This window comes from Solanum verrucosum, unplaced genomic scaffold (assembly GCF_900185275.1).
Source record: "Solanum verrucosum unplaced genomic scaffold, falcon-dt-bn FXZP01000203.1, whole genome shotgun sequence".
Classification (NCBI taxonomy): domain Eukaryota; kingdom Viridiplantae; phylum Streptophyta; class Magnoliopsida; order Solanales; family Solanaceae; genus Solanum; species Solanum verrucosum.
In genome coordinates this window covers 681,144-699,988 of record NW_026020815.1, presented here as the reverse complement: position 1 = coordinate 699,988, position 18,845 = coordinate 681,144, and the positions used below count along the sequence as shown (strand labels likewise).

General features: G+C 29.4%; 3 protein-coding genes across 3 annotated transcripts; 2 read left to right on the top strand and 1 right to left on the bottom strand.

Annotated features, from left to right (window-relative positions):
• The first annotated feature begins 3,644 nt into the window (after positions 1-3,644).
• On the top strand, positions 3,645-4,452 carry LOC125813413 (kirola-like). Its single transcript, XM_049492918.1, has 2 exons — positions 3,645-3,877; positions 4,196-4,452. The coding sequence occupies exons 1-2, from the start codon at positions 3,691-3,693 to the stop codon at positions 4,450-4,452; spliced, it is 444 nt and encodes a 147-aa protein (XP_049348875.1). The 5' UTR covers positions 3,645-3,690.
• A 1,047-nt stretch (positions 4,453-5,499) lies between these two features.
• LOC125813417 (uncharacterized) lies at positions 5,500-5,895 on the top strand. The gene has a single exon (XM_049492921.1). It carries the CDS (start codon positions 5,500-5,502, stop codon positions 5,893-5,895), a length of 396 nt encoding a protein of 131 aa, XP_049348878.1.
• Positions 5,896-15,101: 9,206 nt separating this feature from the next.
• LOC125813441 (auxin efflux carrier component 3-like) lies at positions 15,102-18,498 on the bottom strand. Its single transcript, XM_049492945.1, is given in 7 exon segments — positions 15,102-15,597; positions 15,692-15,768; positions 16,198-16,355; positions 16,697-16,782; positions 16,911-17,184; positions 17,281-17,776; positions 17,779-18,498. Coding segments are annotated over 7 exon segments (1,863 nt in total). The 5' UTR covers positions 18,484-18,498; the 3' UTR covers positions 15,102-15,530.
• Positions 18,499-18,845: the final 347 nt, after the last annotated feature.

Below are 18,845 nucleotides of genomic sequence, written 5' to 3'. Positions count from 1 at the left end.
ATTAAATTTACATGTGAATGGAAAGTCTCTCATTAAGAGTAAAGTGTTCCCTAACAAAGACAATTCTATACCTCGAGAGACTTGAACCTGAGATTTTGATTAGAAATGAAAGAGTGCTTACGAGTCAATCACAATTCTTGTTGATGCAACAACCGGGTTAGGTACTGTTTAGGTTAGGAGTGTGGAAAATGTCAAGTTGTTTGGCTACTTCTTTTCATACTATTGGCTCACCACATGTGACAATAGGGGAAAGGAAAATTAGGAGAGACGTGGAAAATCAAATCTTCACTAATAAGTTATGGTGAAAATTTAAATAGTCAATTAACTGGACTACTAAGATTTTTCAATTGTAAATGTCATTTTGTCACTTAAATTAAATTTTTTTTCCAACTCAAAAGTTTCATCAAGGGAAAAAAGAAACAAGATACTTACCCATATGTACATGCAGCAACAGAACATTTCAACAAAAATGGTTGTATCTTGTATGTATATGTAATGTAAGGATAATGTATTTTTCATTATACCAAAAAAAAATCATTTTATTACAGTAACATATTCCGTTGAAATCTAATCAAACAAAATGTAAGGATTCAGAAATTTGAGTCATTTTATCTTATAAAGATAGAAACATAAATTTCATTTATATAATGATTTTAAATTGCACATAGACAAAGCAAACAAATAAGTTGCAGTATTCAAAAGCAAGCTAAGCAAGATCCAAAAAATTAGTTAGACCAAAGTTGTGCAAATTGAGTAGTACCTCTGAATTTTCAACTTGAAATTAGTGCAAATTATGAGCATGGAGTACATCATAAGTTAGATAAAAGCCTCAATTTTCACAAGAATTATGAGAACCGCTATATAATACTCCCTCCGTTCACTTTTATCTGTCACATTTGGATTGACACGCTCATTAAGAAAATAATGATTGTCATGATTATTTTACCACACTATCGGTCTTTTAATTGGTGTTTAAATGTCTTGAAAAATAATTTGAGGAATAAGTAATTAATGTTAACGATAAACATGAAAAAAAATAATTATCTTTTCTTGATAGGTTAAATGATAAATAAAAATGAAAATTTATTTTGAAATAGCGGATAAATAAAAATAATCGGGGAAGAGGGTGTAACTAGGAATATGACATAATTTAATGATTAAGTAGTTTAAACACTGGTTTGATTTTCACTTTAAGTAAATTAATGGTAACTTTTTAGTTAGCCATTTGAGAGAATAAACGAGTACCAAGAAGAAAATCTATTTCAAGAAACACACCAAAGATTAAATATTTTCCAAATATATATTCTTTTGAATAGTACTCCCACCGTCCATTTTTACTCGTCCAGTATTAATATGACATACCTTTTAAAAATAATTAGTAGAATGATAATTTTACTATATCACCCTTTGAATATAATAAATTTAATATTTTTAAAAATATATTGAGCAATGACTATAATTAATAATAAGGATAAATTAGAAACTAAGTGACAAATTATAATATCTTGATTTTTAAAATCATAAAAGTAAAAATGGACATTTATTTTTAATATAGTAATAGACAAGTATAAGTGCATGAATTAAAATTAAAGGGATACTAGTTAATGTAATACTAAGACTACGACTTGGTGGTCAATGCAATTATGTGAATATTTTAAGGACTTATAAAAATCGAATACCAATCGAGATAGAAAATATCAATAAGTTAATTTTTATTATTTGCCTTTATCCGATACTTGTACCGTAATAGTCAATGAGGTATTTGCACATTTTACTTTGGCTCGGTCGTCATTATTTTTCTATAAATTTAAAAGTATTGCTAAAATAGATAATTAGAGAGCCCAAAACGTTATATATATATATATATATATATATATATATATTTTTTTTTTTTATTTTTTTTTTATTTTTTTGATAACTAACGATTTTATTAACTACCAAGAATCATTTACAATCCAACATGACTCATACAATTTGCTAATTGCTATACTAATCAAATTTCAGACAGACATTATAATTTTTTCTAATAAAAATCCTATACAATTTTTTAAAAGAAATATATGGGCTTAGAGTCCTATGCAATTTTCTAAAAGAATATAATGAGTTATTTCACATCGTAAAATTAAATGACAATTTTATATGTTATAAATTTTTTTAATAATAATAATAAAAATCAGCCAATATTTTAAAAATCTTCTTAGTGGGGATCAGGCTAAGACCTAATTTATTAGTGACCATTCTTTAGATTTAGACTCTCTACTAAGGATATAGAGGATTACCCTTTTTGGGGAAAAAATGACTCAAAATTGAGTATTTATTGCACAATCAATTAAACTCAATCTCTGACTTTATAAAGTTTGGCAGTGTATTGGAAAAAAGAAATTATGCATGCGACATTTATTATTGAATACCTTTTTTATATGAATATTTTCACATTACTTGTCCATTTTAATAAATTAAATGAGATTTATTATTTTTTAAAAATATATTATTTTTATTATTTAATAATTACATAAAAATTTAGTAGTCAAATCTAGAGTTCAAAGTATAATTAATGAAAATAATTGAGTAAAATAAATTCTTACTAATAACATATTATATAAAACGCTCTTCTATTCAGAATTTATATTTCTGTAATACTTGAAAAAGTCTAATTATATTAAAAACTTGAGCTAGATTAGGGACCATTCTTGAGATTTAGACTCTCTTTTCAGTGTTTGTAGGATAAATTTTTTTATTTATTTTTAAAATGATCCAAAATTGAGTATTTATAGCACAATCTATCAAATTCAATTTCATACTTAACAAAGTTAGGTAGTGTGTTGAAAAAAATAATATGAAAATTGGCATTAGTTTGGTGTAAACATCCGATGCGGATAATTTTTTTTTAAAATTTATACATGTGACATTTATTATAAATCCCTACTAATAACATATTTCATAAAACGCTCTTTCGTTCAATAAATTATACAAGTAACGTTAATTAGATTAGCACATAATATAATGTATATAACACAAAATCGTTATATTTCTATTATTTGAAAAGCCACATAATTTTGTAAAATTTTCTAAAAAAAATTCTTTATTAAATTAGCACAACTGCACAAGATGTACTGCATGAGACGATAATAAATTAAATCGTGCATGTTATCTTTTATCAAACAAAAATAAAAATTAAAAGAATTATGTAGCAGATAAAATTACAAAAGGTACAATAATATTGAAGGATGTACATTATTTGTCTTTTTATATACTTACATTCTTCACTTGCTTGATAAAGATGATTTATTTCAAGATTAATAAAAACGCAATTCTCTTCCTGCTTTTATATTTATATATATATGATAGAAAAATTAATTCTCATAATTTTGTTATCCTTGAATTAAAAAATATGTATTTATAAACCTCAATCTAATTATAAAATGAATATACTTTAATTAGCATGGATATCTAATTTTTATTGTAAAAATCAAATTTATAACTAAACAAAACATATAATTATACATAAATGAAATAACACTAATTATCTTTGATCCCCCACCAATTATAACATGTAAGATATGTAGCGATAATATTTTTTACTAGCTAGTTTTTCTCAGCTAATTATTATCTATATAAAGACTACATGTTCTTAACATTTTCTCACCATTTTATTTTCACAACTTATTGCTATTTTGAGCAAAAGAAAATATGGGTTTGAAAGGCAAGTTGATCGCTTCACTAGAGGTGAGGGGTGGAGGACACTTGATTTTTGATATTTATCACACTAATACTCATCATGTATCCAATATAAGCCCTAGTATTGTCAATCATTTTGAGATTCATGAAGGTGAAATTGTAAAAGTTGGTTCAATTGTTAGCTGGAATTATAACGAAGGTAACATATATACATTTTCCCGCTCTCTTTCTCTATATATATGATTTACTTGCATCAATTTTCTATATTTCAAATGTTTTGCAGAAAAAAAAGTTCATGAAAAATTACTTTTGTCATATCAAACCTAATATAATGGAAATTATAATTTTCCTTACTAATTTCCATGTTCTCCCCAATGCAATCTATTCTTATGTTTTCAAGAAAGGTAATTCAATATAATAAGATATTAATTTTAATTGTTTAAATCTTTTACGATGAATGAGACAGTTGAACTAGGAGTAACATCTCTTGTATTTTTATTTTTTTTATTAATTTCAGATGGAAAGAAAAAGATTATGAAGCAAGTAATTGAATCCATCGATCCTCACGAAAAATCAATCAAATGGAAAGTGATTGAAGGCGATATGTTAGAGTTGTACAGTTTCTTTGCAATTGTAATATCTTGCGAACATGAGTGGACTACATGGACTTTTGTGTATGAAAAAAAAACCGAAGACATCCCAGAGCCCCTCAATTTCTTAGGTCTTATCCTTGACATTACCAAGCATATAGATGATCACCTTCTTAAGCAATAGAAGATCTATGTTGTGCTATATGTGTATGTACACACACATATACATATTTATTGTGTGTTTCTGTTTATGTGATGAATAATTTACAATATTGGCTAATGTTTGCTAAGTGTGAAATAAATAATATTGTGTTTGAAGAATATATTCTATGTATGTCAATCTCCTGTTATCATTTTCAGTGACCAAAATATGTAAGATATTATGTATTTAAGCCATTTTCCTTTATTTTTAAATGCTATATTATTTTTAGGGAACTTAATTTTTCAGATTATACTAATTACAAACTTGATAATATTTATTGTTATACTAAATTTATTAATAACCTTCAAACGGTTAGAGTTGGATCACCTAAAGGATAGTATAGGTTGGGTGTCAATCCCAATTTTAGGATGTGATAGTTTATTTGTTATTTGTTATTTGTTAGTTGTTAGTTGTTAGTGTTATTAAATTATATTATTAGGGTATTTCAAGTAATTTACTCTTCTATGAAAGACAAATATTGGAAGTTAATTACTTTTTTTTATTGGTTTCCATGCGGTGTTTGGAGTTTGTATTGAAGTTTTGATTAAATTCGAATCACGCATGACAGAGCTCACTTGGGGTAGCGCTCCCAATAGAATTTTTTTCATATCCAGGGTTCAAACTTGAGACCTATGATTAAGAGTTAAATAAAGTATAAAAAGGAAGAAGTGTGTGTGTTGACACACCTTATAATTCTATGACACATAAATTGAAACAGAACCAAATGAGTTCATGGAAGACACAAGTCTTCCACCTAAGTTACCTAACATACAAAACATCACCTATAAAACATTGCACTTGCATTTGTTGCATACTTTTCTTCATCTCTAGCCTCTTTTTTTCAATCTAGACATAAATACCCTCAAGAGAGCCCCCACCCCCTACCCTACCCCTACCCCAACTACCTCACACTATTTCCTCACTAACTTTTTTTCTCCTCCCCATTCTTTCTTCTTCCTACAACAAAAAAAAATGTTCACTAAACATCTCCCACTCTTACTTCTATTCTTGTCACTATTTCTCAACTTCATGGCATCAACCTTCGGACAAGTGTGTCCATATCCATGTTACCCTCCACCGACCGGCCCCGTAAACAACCCTCCGGTGGCTATAACCCCACCATATCCACCACAAGGTTCTAATTATAACAATTATCCACCACCAACAAGTGGTGGTGGTGGCGGCGGCGGCGGTGGTGGTTATAATAATTTCCCAAATTACCCTCCACCAAATAATGGCTATGTAAATGGTTTAGTGCCACCACCTCCTGATCCAATATTACCTTGGTGGCCTTATCATTATAGAAATCGTCCTGATCAATTCTCTTCATCAAATTCAATTCAAGAATCAAGAAACATGATATTCATCATGATCACTATTATTGTTCCAATGTTTTCCTTGTATTTCCCTTTGCTTTTCCATTAAGTTAGTTTCTTGTTGTAAATTTTCTTCTTCTTCTTTTTTTGTTTTATAATTGTGGTGGTCAGACTATTTTACGTATATCGTAATTATTTTATTTTGTATCAACTATCTTTCATCAGTACATATGTATTAAATAATATCATTAATAGAATTTTTTAGATGGATCAAAAGAAATTAATTGTCTTTCTTAGGTCAAATTTTATGGTTAAATTTTTGTGGTTCAGGGACGGAATCAGCTTTAAAGATATAGTTGGTTGGAATTCAGTAATTTTTGTTGAAATTGTATATTTATATTTTTAAAAAATTACTAATAATTTATTTAGAATTAGGGGTAAATTTAGAATATTAGGTGCTAGTTTTTGAGGGTTTATTAATTATTGCATAAATCTTATATTTATATTGAGGAATTTATTAAATGTATAAAAAGAAAAATCTCAATGCACTATTAGTATGTAGTGATCAATATATTTTCATTCATCTTTATTAGCTTTCGTTTGATCATAAATTAAATGTTGTTTAAAATTTTAAGTTATAATTTTTAGGGATAAGGGTCTGAAAAATATCTCAACTTTGGTCGAATTTGTTGTTGTGATACTAAACTTTCATGAGGACCTATTACCTCCCTAGACTATTTAATAGTGTAGTTTTTACCCCCTGAACTATTTAATAGTGTATTTTAAAGGTATATATGTGCCCACGTGGACACATTACTATTTATAATTTTGCATTATTTTTTATGACCACATGGGCAAATATATATGTTTAAAATACGGTATTAAATAGTCTAGGGAGGTAATAGGTCCTCATGAAAGTTTAGTATCGTAACAACAAATTCGACCAAAGTTGAGGTATTTTTTAGACCTTATCCCTAATTTTTAAGATTTAAAGTTATATATGAACATACAATTCACTTGAAAAATATTTCAAATTCTATGAGTTAAAGTACTAAAAACTCAAAAATTGATTTGAGCCGATTTCTAAAAATTTTAAGATATCTTAATATTAAAATTTTAAAATCTAAGTGAATTTAATGATCAAATGAAAATTTGGAAATTTTAATTTAGAAAGGAGTATTCTATGTATGGAAAGAGTGAGTTTTTTTCTCTCTTGATTTTGCAGAAAAAAAGGGGGACAAAAATGGGTGATGGAAGTAGAGAAAAAAAGATATGGCTGATGATAGTACTTCAAGTGTCTTGGCTTTACATCTTGTAATTTGGATGTTTCTATATTTCTCTTTTTTTTATCCAAAATTTTCTTTAAAAACAAATATGATAATTGCATCATCACATAAAAATATGTTTTGAGTTGTTAGACACACAATTGAACACTTCTAGTGATAAGGTTCAAAGAGTCCTCTAACCATCTAATTGGACCTACTTCTATCTTTTGTCTTTTATTAGGGGTTATTTTCTATCATATAACTTAAAATTGAGGTGTTCAAAAGTCTCAATCTCATAAAGGATTTTGCCCTTTTTTCCTATTTGGCCTTATTAAGCACTCTAAATATTTAAGTAACAATTAAAGCTAATATCAATTAAATTATGGCATCAATTGGTTAAATGATCTTTTATGATAGAGACTCTTTAGCCCCTTAATTAGAATAAGCTAATACTACTAATTAAGAGTCAATATGACTCTATATGAGTATTAAAACAAATGACTATGGTTGAGAGAGACCAAAAACCTACCAATACTAGTCTAATTTTGACATAACATTTTATTTATTAAATTAAAAGAAAAGAGATTAGTGTTAGTTCTTTCTTTCCTTTTCTTCAGTGTTAAAAAATAAGTTTTTTTTATTCATAGAGTGAGTATAAGATATTGGTGAATTGACAAAATTGCCATTTAACCAAATAAATTTGCTAATATTGTAGTACTATATTAGTGATTAATTTGGAGTTGTTTTTCTTTGATTTATGTTTTATAATAATAATCAGTATAGAAATGCGAAGTGGATGGATACCCGATTTTGATGTTGATATTTCACTTTGTACTTATTTTTGAATTTCTTTTTCTTCATGTGTTTCTATTTTGGGACAATTTTTTATATACGAAATATAAAATCAATTTTGATAATGTTAGAATTTTTATATGACAGATATTCGAACACATATGACTGAACTTTAACAATTTTTATTGAAAGTTTATACACATATATAGTTAAAGTTGAGAAAATTGGTTGAATTTGGGTAAAAACTGAAAGTCAAGAGGTAAGGGGGTGAATTGAAATTTTGCTCAGTCGTCTATCAGTAAGAGGTAATCGTTTTTTCCGCAGATTAGATTAACAAGCAAATTATAATGTTTAAGTATTGGAAATAAATAGAGACAAAAATTTTATACTCGTTCAGATCATAGATGCGGTGACTAGTCTAGTCTTTTTAGGTTATACGAGTTTCTTTTTGGAGCTTCTTGAAGATCTTGTGAGTATATAGTTATTGATTCTTGACTCTATTTGATTTTAAATCAGATTGACAATTTGACACAACTTCTACTTATATATCATATACATACTTTTTTTTTTCTTTTACAATTATAGACTCGAGAGAATACAGAGTTTTATGAAAGATTAAAGGATGATTTTATTCAAGTTCAATTTAAGTGCGTGATTTTCATTTGTTGGTATTGACACTATCATTTGACGTGTACCTATTTTTTAAAAACTATTTAAAATGCACTATAAGGTTCGTCTTCTTCTTCATCCTCCTCCTCGTCTTCCTCTTCCTCCGCTTATTCCTCCTCTTCCTCTTCCTCTTCCTCTTCCTCCTTCGAAGTTTGGTCACCATTTTTGTTTGTTGGTCTAATACAAATGTAAGTCCAAAAAGTTGGGCCTATTTAAAAGTTTATTTAAATGGGCCAGCTCTATGATCTCTTACTCAAGCCCAATTCATGAGAGAATGATATTTGAAAGGAAATACACATTTATATTTAGTTTGCAAATTGCAACAATACCCGATTCAAATAATAACAATTTTGTAAAATTCGATTTTTGAATTTCTTCAACAAATTGAAGCCTAATTTTCTATCTTATTTTTCAAGGACAAAACTTAAAACTAAAATAGGGACAAGAATGCAAATGATCCCATTTGTATCTCCCCTCTCTTTATCCTAAGGCCCAAGGCCCAAGTCAACTATTACTGTGTATAACTTTTATTTTCTAGCCACAATTTCGCACGTCTACAAAGCAATTGGACCACTATGAAACATAACATCAACGCAAATAAATATGGACAAATTACAGAAATCACATACTTTTAAGGCAAAATTATAATTTATCCCTTAAAAGTTTATAATTACAGAAATCCCTCATTTTCACGCATCAAATTAATGTATCAGCGCTTATATTATTGTATCTCGCGCATCAGATTAATGTATCAACGCTTATATTATTGTATCTCGCGCATGTATCAACACTTATATAGCTCTGATACATTAATCTGATGCACGAGATACAATAATATAAGCGCTGATACATTAATCTGATGCACGAGATACAATAATATAAGCACTGATACACTAATCTAATGCACGAAAATGAGGGATTTTGGAGATTTGTAAAACTTATAGGGGATAATGGTAATAAGTAAACTAAAATGTGAGATTTCTGTATTTTTTCCTAATAAATATTTAGGCTAAGACGTGAATATTTTGCTCTTATTAAAGAAATATAAGTTCATTGTAGTGTATTTGTATCGATCCAGCATAATAATTTTAGAGTTGTCCCTTTCAAGAAATAGCAATTTAATAATATTGTATAACTCAATTAGTTGAAGAGTTCAAAGTTCATTATTAGAACACATTCTTCAATATAAAATTACCTCTCTTTGTATAGTGAATAAGTTGGAGACTCAAAATATTTTTCTTTGTCTCAACTATACTAACCTCACAACAAACTACTCCCTCCATTCCATATTAATTGAATTTTTGAGATGTTTCATACCCTTCAGGAAAAGTAGATTAAGACATAAATTGAACATAGTTTTTTATTTTTACCCTTATTAATTATTGTCAAATTTATTGAAATCATCACATTGAAAATCCAAATGAAGGATAAAATTGGAAGAACACTCTAAAAGTAATCTTGAAAATTGAATAATTAAGTTAATTTAAAAAATGAAAAATGCCTCAAAAATTCAATTAACATAAATAAAGGGAGTACAATATTTTTTCATACTTCTCGAAGGGATTACGACTGCCTTCAAATTACCAAGACAAACACATGAAAGTAATTTATTTTTTTCGAACATCGTTGTCATGAAAAACAAAGTACATTTAAGGTGAAATAAAAAAGAAAATTGGAGAGGTGCAATAAAAAGAAAGTCATATATAAAATTTAGCTTTTAGAATGTGTTGTCCATTATGCTTTGGTTTTTAAAAGCACTCACTCTATTTTATTTCCCACGCGATGTTTAGTTTAAAAAGCGCTCCTAATAAAAGTAATTGATCTGTATTAAGGGGAACTCGAACCCAAGATCTCTGGTAAAGGATGAATGAGTACTTATCACTCTACTAGAATCCTTGTTGGTCCCTCTACTTTATATTACTAGGCCCGGTGTTGAAAGTAATTGTTTCAATCTACTTATTTAATTTATAAAATTAAGAGATTTTTTTTAGAAAAAACCTTTGATACTGATATAAATAACTAAATAAAATAATAGTCATTAAATTAGAGTTTTAAAATATTATTAATAAAGTCAATTAGTAAAATATATTTTTAATTTAAAAAATATCGCATTAACAAGAATCAAGTAATATAAAAAGATGGATAAGGTAGGGGCATATCTCTATCAAAGTCTTGAATGGTCCCATAGCATGTTTGTGGTTCACCCTACAATGTAACATGACACTCATTTCCTCTCACTTTCACACATGCATGTCACTTACTACTACATTTATTAAATTTAATTTTGTCAAAAAATTATTCAAAAACACTTCTAGTTTTTTTTTTTTTTAATTCCCACTATGTATTTGAAGCTCGCATTGGAGCCCTAACTTAATTCGAATCGTGTATTGCATGACCCATTAGGGAGTAACGCTTCCAACAAGATTTTCTTCATATCCAAGGTTTGAACCTAAGACATCTAGTTAAGAATAAAACAATTTCACCACTGCACCACAACCATGTTGGTCTTTTAGCTTGTTTCGATTGAACATTTGAATATAACATAACTTATCCTTGTTAATCAATATTTAAAATATGTCACCTTGTTAGTTATACACATTTATTTCAATAAGTAGTGAACCCTCGAACCTATTTCAATTGATGTTAATATATATAAATATCGGAGAAAATATATATAAGTGATTAATTTATTCACGTAATGAGTGCGTGAAAATACGTGCAAAATTAACGGGATTGGTTCCTTGAAGGGATGTTGGAGAATAAAGCCATGCACACGAGGACACAACCATATGTTTATTTTTAATTGGAAATATATTATTATTCAATACATTTACTTCTAATGTGTTTTTACTTCCTCTTATTTTGTAATAGAAATTGACAATGTGCATTAAAATAAGTGATCATATTGAGCATATATATATTTAAAATTAAATTACAATAATGAATTTCTCAAACACTTCAGTATATGATCTTTACTCGTGTTAGATAGCCTATTATGTGTTTTCCAAACAAGTTGTTTCGAAATTAATAATAATAAAATTGTAATATTGAGTCGATTATACTTTATTGATAGATATTTGATTTCTTAGACTGAAAATGAGATATAAGGGGTTAATAAAAACACGTGTTTGATCTAAAGTAATTAAATAAATTGAACTACGCTTAATTAATGAATCTCGAATTTTTATTTCACCTTCAATGGGGAAATAACATCACATGCAATTATGATAGAACTAATTTGAAAATTAAAAACTTAACCATATATAAAATATATTAATCTCGTATATAAACTCAAGATTGTATTTTCCTATTTCACGAACCAAATGATGACATATATAATAAATACTTGGGTCCATCCATGTCCACAATATAGCATATTCTTATAATATCGACCTGGCTTTCCCCACAACTTGCAATAATACCATACACACACCATGCATTGTTTGGCTTCAATAACTTTCTTGTTTCCCTAAATCCTTATCCCACATGTCCATGGCATGGAAGCCACATGAAAAAGGACCCCTCCCCCCCAACCACCCCCACGAGTGACAATGCATACTGTAGTTGTTTGCGGAGGCGGATTCAGAATTGGAAATGTCGGTCGAACATTTTTTTTTCTTCAAATAATCTTACTATGAATTTGAGATCGATCTCTTTGAATGTTAGAATCGAAATAAATAGGTGTTATGCGTATGCTAGCAAAATAAACCTGAGTAAGAAGACAAACGAGAAATATATCAAAAGACACAATGATTTAACATGGTTCAATCACTTCGATCAATCGACTTACCTCCACAAGAGGAGATGAGCAATTCACTATATAAATATAAGAGTACAAAATATAGAAAGGAATAACCTCACACAATTCACTCGGAATACAAAGAAGTTCACAAAAGTGATAACGTATCACTTGAGTACCATAAATTTTCTCCCTAAACAAAACTCTCAAAGCCTCAAGGACGTACTACATTGGGATCAAACTCTCTGAAATCTAACCAAAAAAAAAGAAGCTAGACGACTACTTAAATGTCAAAAAATTAAGATTTTGAAAAAGGCAAAGAATCGAACCCAAGTGACACTAAAACAAAAAGAGACATTTAGTGTTAATAAATTTTTCCTCTAGCGGCAATCTTATTTATTGCCGTATAAATATTTAACGGCAACTGAGTTAAAATCATTATATTCAGAGTCGCTAAAATTCTTTAACGCTAATTATATTGAGTGTTGATAAAATCTTTTATTTGGTTGTGAGCCCCTTAAATGTCCACGCGTGCATCCTAATCAATTAGTGGAACCATGTTACTCTATTATTAGAGATGCCAATACCAAGATAATTTTTAACCACATAAATATTTAATGCTTAATTTATACCATAGTTACGAAATAAAAAAAATAATTGAGTTACTATTTTTGTCTAGTACAGACTATGTACGAAAACAAAGCATAATGGGGAAAGGGACCCTGAGGTGTCAGTATGACAAGAGATACAATGCCAGTCCAAAACAACCAAATCCAGCAATTTTCCTTAGAGGATCAAATAGTGTTTATATAATTAATAATGACTAATTTTCGTGTCGAATGAATTATCGAATAAATAGATCAGATTCGAACACAACTGATTAAGAAGAGTATGTATAAAGCAACATTTCTCCTAAAAAGGTACTAATAGTTTAATAATTTATGATGTATTTACAAGTGTTATGGTTCAAATTTGACATCTAACCGTGAAAGGATACGAACAACAACAAAGTACTATATGTTGCTCGTTTTCAGTGCACACACAAATGTACGTAGTTGTGAAGTAGTACAATGATTGCTTCTCCAATTGCATATGATCAAATGAACTTATTTGATGACAAGTGATATCGATTTTACTGGTTATAGTTATAAAGATAAATATTTGTTTGTTTATTCTACTTTTAAAACTAAAGACAAGAAAAATACTAATGATGTTTGATTTCGTAGAAGTTATGTTGTTTCACAGAGAAAACGGATCCTAGGGCTTATGGTTAGTTTTTGGTGTAATTTCATTATATCTATACTTTAATTAGTTGATATGATAAGTTATATCAAGTCGTTGAATCACAAGATTGATATTATAGTTATGGTTTCTCAGACCTCAAATCGTCTAGCTAGGGTAATCTCATATGTATATTATTGTTAATTAAGTGATGATATTCATAATTAATCAGAACACATTCATATCTCTCGTATGGGAGCCAAGAGAGCAAACTACATATGATTTTCATCTTAACCGCAAATCACATCCTATTTCGATCCTTTTAAGTTTTAACCCACATTCTATATTATCTTTCCTCATTTCGACTTATTCTATTAGCAATTATTCATTTATCCTAATTGTTGCTTAAGCAATAAAATAACAATATATAACAAAATCAGAAGGACAACTTATATGGAAGAAAACAAAGAATTATGAATATCACAATAAAATAACAATATATAAATTATTCATTTATCCTTTTCCAAAGTTTAGTATCGTTACAATAATTTCGGTCAAAGTATTGTGTTAATATTATACTTTGTCCATAACCATAGGAAAAGAATGATTATTACTCATAATCATATCATGTTTGTAGCAAGAATTTTAAAAGTTATGTTAAATCCTAGAGAGTATAACACAAAATTTACATTAGACACGAAAAATAGATTAAAATTCAATAAAAATTATACTTTAAAAGATTGCACCGGACTCTAGAAATAAACAAAAACAACAGAAAATACGAAAAAAAAATGCATCTCTAATATCTAAAGGTGAGTTCCCACTAAATTCTTTTATTTCACAATTTTCATCAAATTTGACAGAGAGAATTTATTAAATATTTGACAAATATCAAAAGTCTCATTTTGACGAATTTAAAAGATCAAAACTATTCGAAAATATTTATATAAAATAACTACTTTTAATCTACCACAAACACAAGGGACCATAGTTGCGAAAAAAAGAGAGGTATAAATGATCCACTTATAATTAAGTAAAGATACTTTATATTTTTGCTTTCTCATCATATCCATGTTTGTTCCCTCTTCTTTTTGCATATTTATTGTTTTTTCTATTTATGAGATGGAAGCTTCATATCTTTTCAAATCAATTATTGACAAGCTTTAACTTTGAATGATAAAATCAATACGCATTGTGGTGCAGAGATGAGATTGCTTCATTTTTAATCAGAGGTCTTGGGTTTGAGTTTCGAGTATGAAGAAAATCCTATTGGGAGCGCCATCCTCAAATAAACCCTATAATGTGCGATCTTGATTTAGTCGGAGCTTCAATGCAGGCTTCGAATACGAGGTGGGAAACAAAGAAAACTTTGAATGCTAAAACTCTTTTTTTCAAAACATCATTTTCACAACTATAAGAAAAGAAATCAAACTCTCTCTATATATATATACTATAATGACTTACATTAATGATTGAAATAAAAGGGGAGTTAAATAAAGAAGAAAGAAAACATATCTAAAAATTGAAAATCAACCATTGCTCTACATTAAAAAGTCAAAAACTCAAAATCAATCTCAATTGTACATACAAATTGTTTTGAACTTTCTTCTTTTTACAAATTATGGAGAGAAACTAGACTATTATCATCAATTTTGCCTCCTTGTCCCCTTCATACTAGACTAATCCCAATTTGTTTTTCCTCCAATTTTGACTAATTGGATGAAATGTTTTCTTAATTTCTTCAAAATAGAGACAAAATATCCTTAAATCAAGGATCTCAAACTAATTTAAGTCAAACATGTTGTCTAAGCTCCAAATGCTTGGGAGTACTCTTCATAGTCCATAGATAAGATAATTTCTATCTAATTCCATATTGACATGAACTCTTCTACTCAAAATCCCTCTTGTTTCGAAATATCCGATTCATCGCGTAGTTGATTATGTATATGAACTCAATGAATTAGGAGATCGGTGCTAGCTTGATCATGTTCATCGCGTATAGTTCACTATGTCTTGACTCGATCAATCAAGAAACTGACACGCTAGCTTGATGTTGACTTATAATCCAAGAATAATATAGTAGACTAATGTGATTGGTAATGCAATCAACATTCCAAAAATAACCCTGAAATTCCAAAAAAGATAAAATACTCTATTATTTAGGAATTTAAAATATAGAATTAACATTCAAAAAATTAACTAGGGGAAAATTCACTTACGCAGTACTAAGAATAGCTGGATGAACATTGTACTCCTTAGCAAAAACAAATGGAACAATCCCTTGTGGCAATGCAGCCTAATTAATTAACACATGACATTTCAAAGAATTTTAGAAAGAATTTTAAACAATTATTATAAAACTAGAATGAAAAAAAGGGAAAACATAATTAATTTCTTCAAACTCATAATGAAGTGTAGTAGCTCTTTTTACTAATATCTGATATATGAATCATTACTTAATTTATTTAAGAGAATGTCTATCACGATAGCTTGTTATCCGGGTCTTTTAGGCGTTGACACATCTCCAATTTCAAAAATATAAGAGTAGATCGTGTCATCATTAAATTACAGATTTGATAGAATTCATTCAGTAACTTGACTCAAACTTTGTAGTTGTATTCGAAATGTTATTTAACATATATAAATCTAAAACTCGAGTATAATAAAAAAAAAGAGTTAAATTTTTTAAAACTTTTATAAATCAAAATTCTGACTCCGTTATTACCTGGACAATCGCGACATGGAGGAGTGTACCACGTAAGCCAACGATAATAGAAGCGGCAGCCATAACTGCTGGGCCAGTAAGAAATCTTACTGCCATTGCAAAAGTAGCCACCGTGTTCCCACATGCTATTATCTTCGGTTGAAGGGCCATAAACAAACCTACCACACAACATGTTCAAAAATTCGATGAAATTTAAATTCATGTCGAAAAAATTAAAATCGTCATAAAAATATTCCCTACCAAATATAAAATCATACTCAAAACTCAAATTTTCAACATTTAGTTAAAAAAACCAAAAAAAAAAATTTAGTCACAATTGTTGCTGGTAATTTCAACGTCTACTCTTATAGTACTATTTGATCGACTTCAACATTACCATATACTTGTACACTCTTTTTTTAGATTCTTACGTCGAAAGAGGGAATTATAAAATGGAAATCGAACTCTCGCCAATCAAGTAAAAATTTAGGTATACCAATTGTCAAATTTGACTACTCACCTAAGCTAAACATAGCCATTCCAAGTCCAGCGTCAGAGAGAATAGAGATTGATTTCTCTATTATTTTAGGCATATGCACATGCCACCTACAAAAACACGACAAAAACAAAACTTAATTAATTAATTTAAAAAAAAAAAAAATTGCCCTAATTAATTTAAAATGTTTAAAGATTAGTGGAAATTAATAATTTTATTAATCTATTAATTAGCTTACCTATACGAGATTAGGGACCAAATCAAACCAATGAGACTCGAATACGTGTTCGGGTTTCGGATAAGCTTACGCCAAACCATGATTAAAATCAAACGAGTCATAACACTTGCCGGAGGCATTTGTTTTCCGGTACCGGAATCTTGGACTCCGGTAGCCCCGGTGTGTAGTCCGGTGAGACCCTCTTTTTCTTCTTTCTTTTCCTCTTTATTCTTTCCATCACCACCACCAGCACCATCAAAGCTGAATTCCTCGCCACCAAAATCTTGGGAAATGACTGCAAGAATATATATAAAAAAATCAAATAATATAAAATGGTTGCGATAAATTGATCGTCAACAAAATACCGTAAAAAATAAAAAATAAAATATACCTTTATTATCCCCAATTTGAGGGTGATCAGATACCAACATTCTAATTTCTTTAGCACCATCAGACTGACAAGATTGTTCGTTGGCACTAAAATCCGTGCCACCGAACACATGGAGGCCTGCGGCCTCCGACACTGGTGAAGCACTAGAGCTCCACACAAACATGTGGAGCTCCTTAGCATCATGACTAGCTTTACCATTCTGTTGTTGTTGCGGCTGGTGCTGGTGCTGCGAATGTACTTGTAATTGTTGTTGATTTTTCGTGTTTTTAGGAACTATAGAAGCAATTTCCGGATTTGGGGCTGGATAATTAGACTGTGCAGGGTAAAACCCAAATTTAGGGGAGCTCGTTAGAGCTCCCTGAGTACAATTTTCCTCGAAATTAGATTGTCTAGGAGTTGAATCAACCGGACCAAAATTCGATAACCTTCCTGGAAACCCCATCATCGCGTAGAAATCAGTATGATTGAAATTCGACCCTCGTGGGGTCGGATTCTAGACGAATTCAAGCTATAAATTTCAGCCCCAGTAAGATTTGACGGTCTAGGTGTCATAGCAAATGACCTTCTAGACACATTCGACTTACGTACCGTGACATGAAGTTTCCCATCTTGTCCCAATTCAGCATCAGTTTCAAGAAAATCTTGTCCATCTAACGAAACAACATCAGATTCAACCTTAAATGAAACAATTTCCCCTGCTGTTTCTGGGAATTGTTCCATGATCAACATCTTAGCACCGCGAAATTCGAATAAAAATAACAATAATGTATACCATATTATACATTGTAACACCACAACTTGTACCATTAAACTACCTGAATACTCACCATACATAGCTATCAATAATGGAATTCCCATAACAAGTGTATTTGGAAGTGTCGAAAGAGAAAAAATTGTTATACTCCATTCAAGACTTCCATTTTTTGTCACGTTAGACCAAATGCATAACACTATTAACATGATTACTTTTTGTAGTGTGTCAGCTGCAATGAATCGAAAATTCATTTCATATGGATTGTTCATAGAAATGAAGTGAAATGACAATAATGGGACCGCGAAAATGGCTACAAATCTGTTGATCCCTGAGCATTGGTCCGGTGAGAAGATTTTCCACCACCGGACCGAGCCGTAGGCTAAGATCATGGCGACATATAGAGGAACAACGGCTGTCAAGACGACGTAAAGATCATGCCAACTTATCATTGTTTGTGATTTGGGAGAAAATAGAAAAGAAATTAGTTATTTTAGTTTGTTTTTTGGGAAGAAAGATGAAGTAGAAAGGATAATAGAGAGAGTGAAGTTACATAAGGATGTATATGTAATAAGAATAAGTAGACTTATATATATATATATATAGGCAAGAGTGAGTGTGAGAGAATCTGGTGAAGCGATAATCACTCTTTCATTTTTATCGGAAATTTCGAGTTTAAATTTTAGATATGAAATTATTGGAGTATTTCACTCCTTAATGTAAAACTTCACGGTGGTCAGCTTCAATACAAGTATTGGACATTAAATGAGAATATGTCATATTTAAAACTGCAAGATTAAATGTCATTTTGATA

Excerpts from the sequence above, each read along its gene's own strand:
- LOC125813413 (XM_049492918.1), top strand. The coding sequence starts at position 3,691 with ATGGGTTTGAAAGGCAAGTTGATCGCTTCACTAGAGGTGAGGGGTGGA. Across the intron at positions 3,878-4,195 it reads TAGCTGGAATTATAACGAAG|ATGGAAAGAAAAAGATTATG; the intron begins GTAACATATATA and ends TATTAATTTCAG.
- LOC125813417 (XM_049492921.1), top strand. The coding sequence starts at position 5,500 with ATGGCATCAACCTTCGGACAAGTGTGTCCATATCCATGTTACCCTCCA.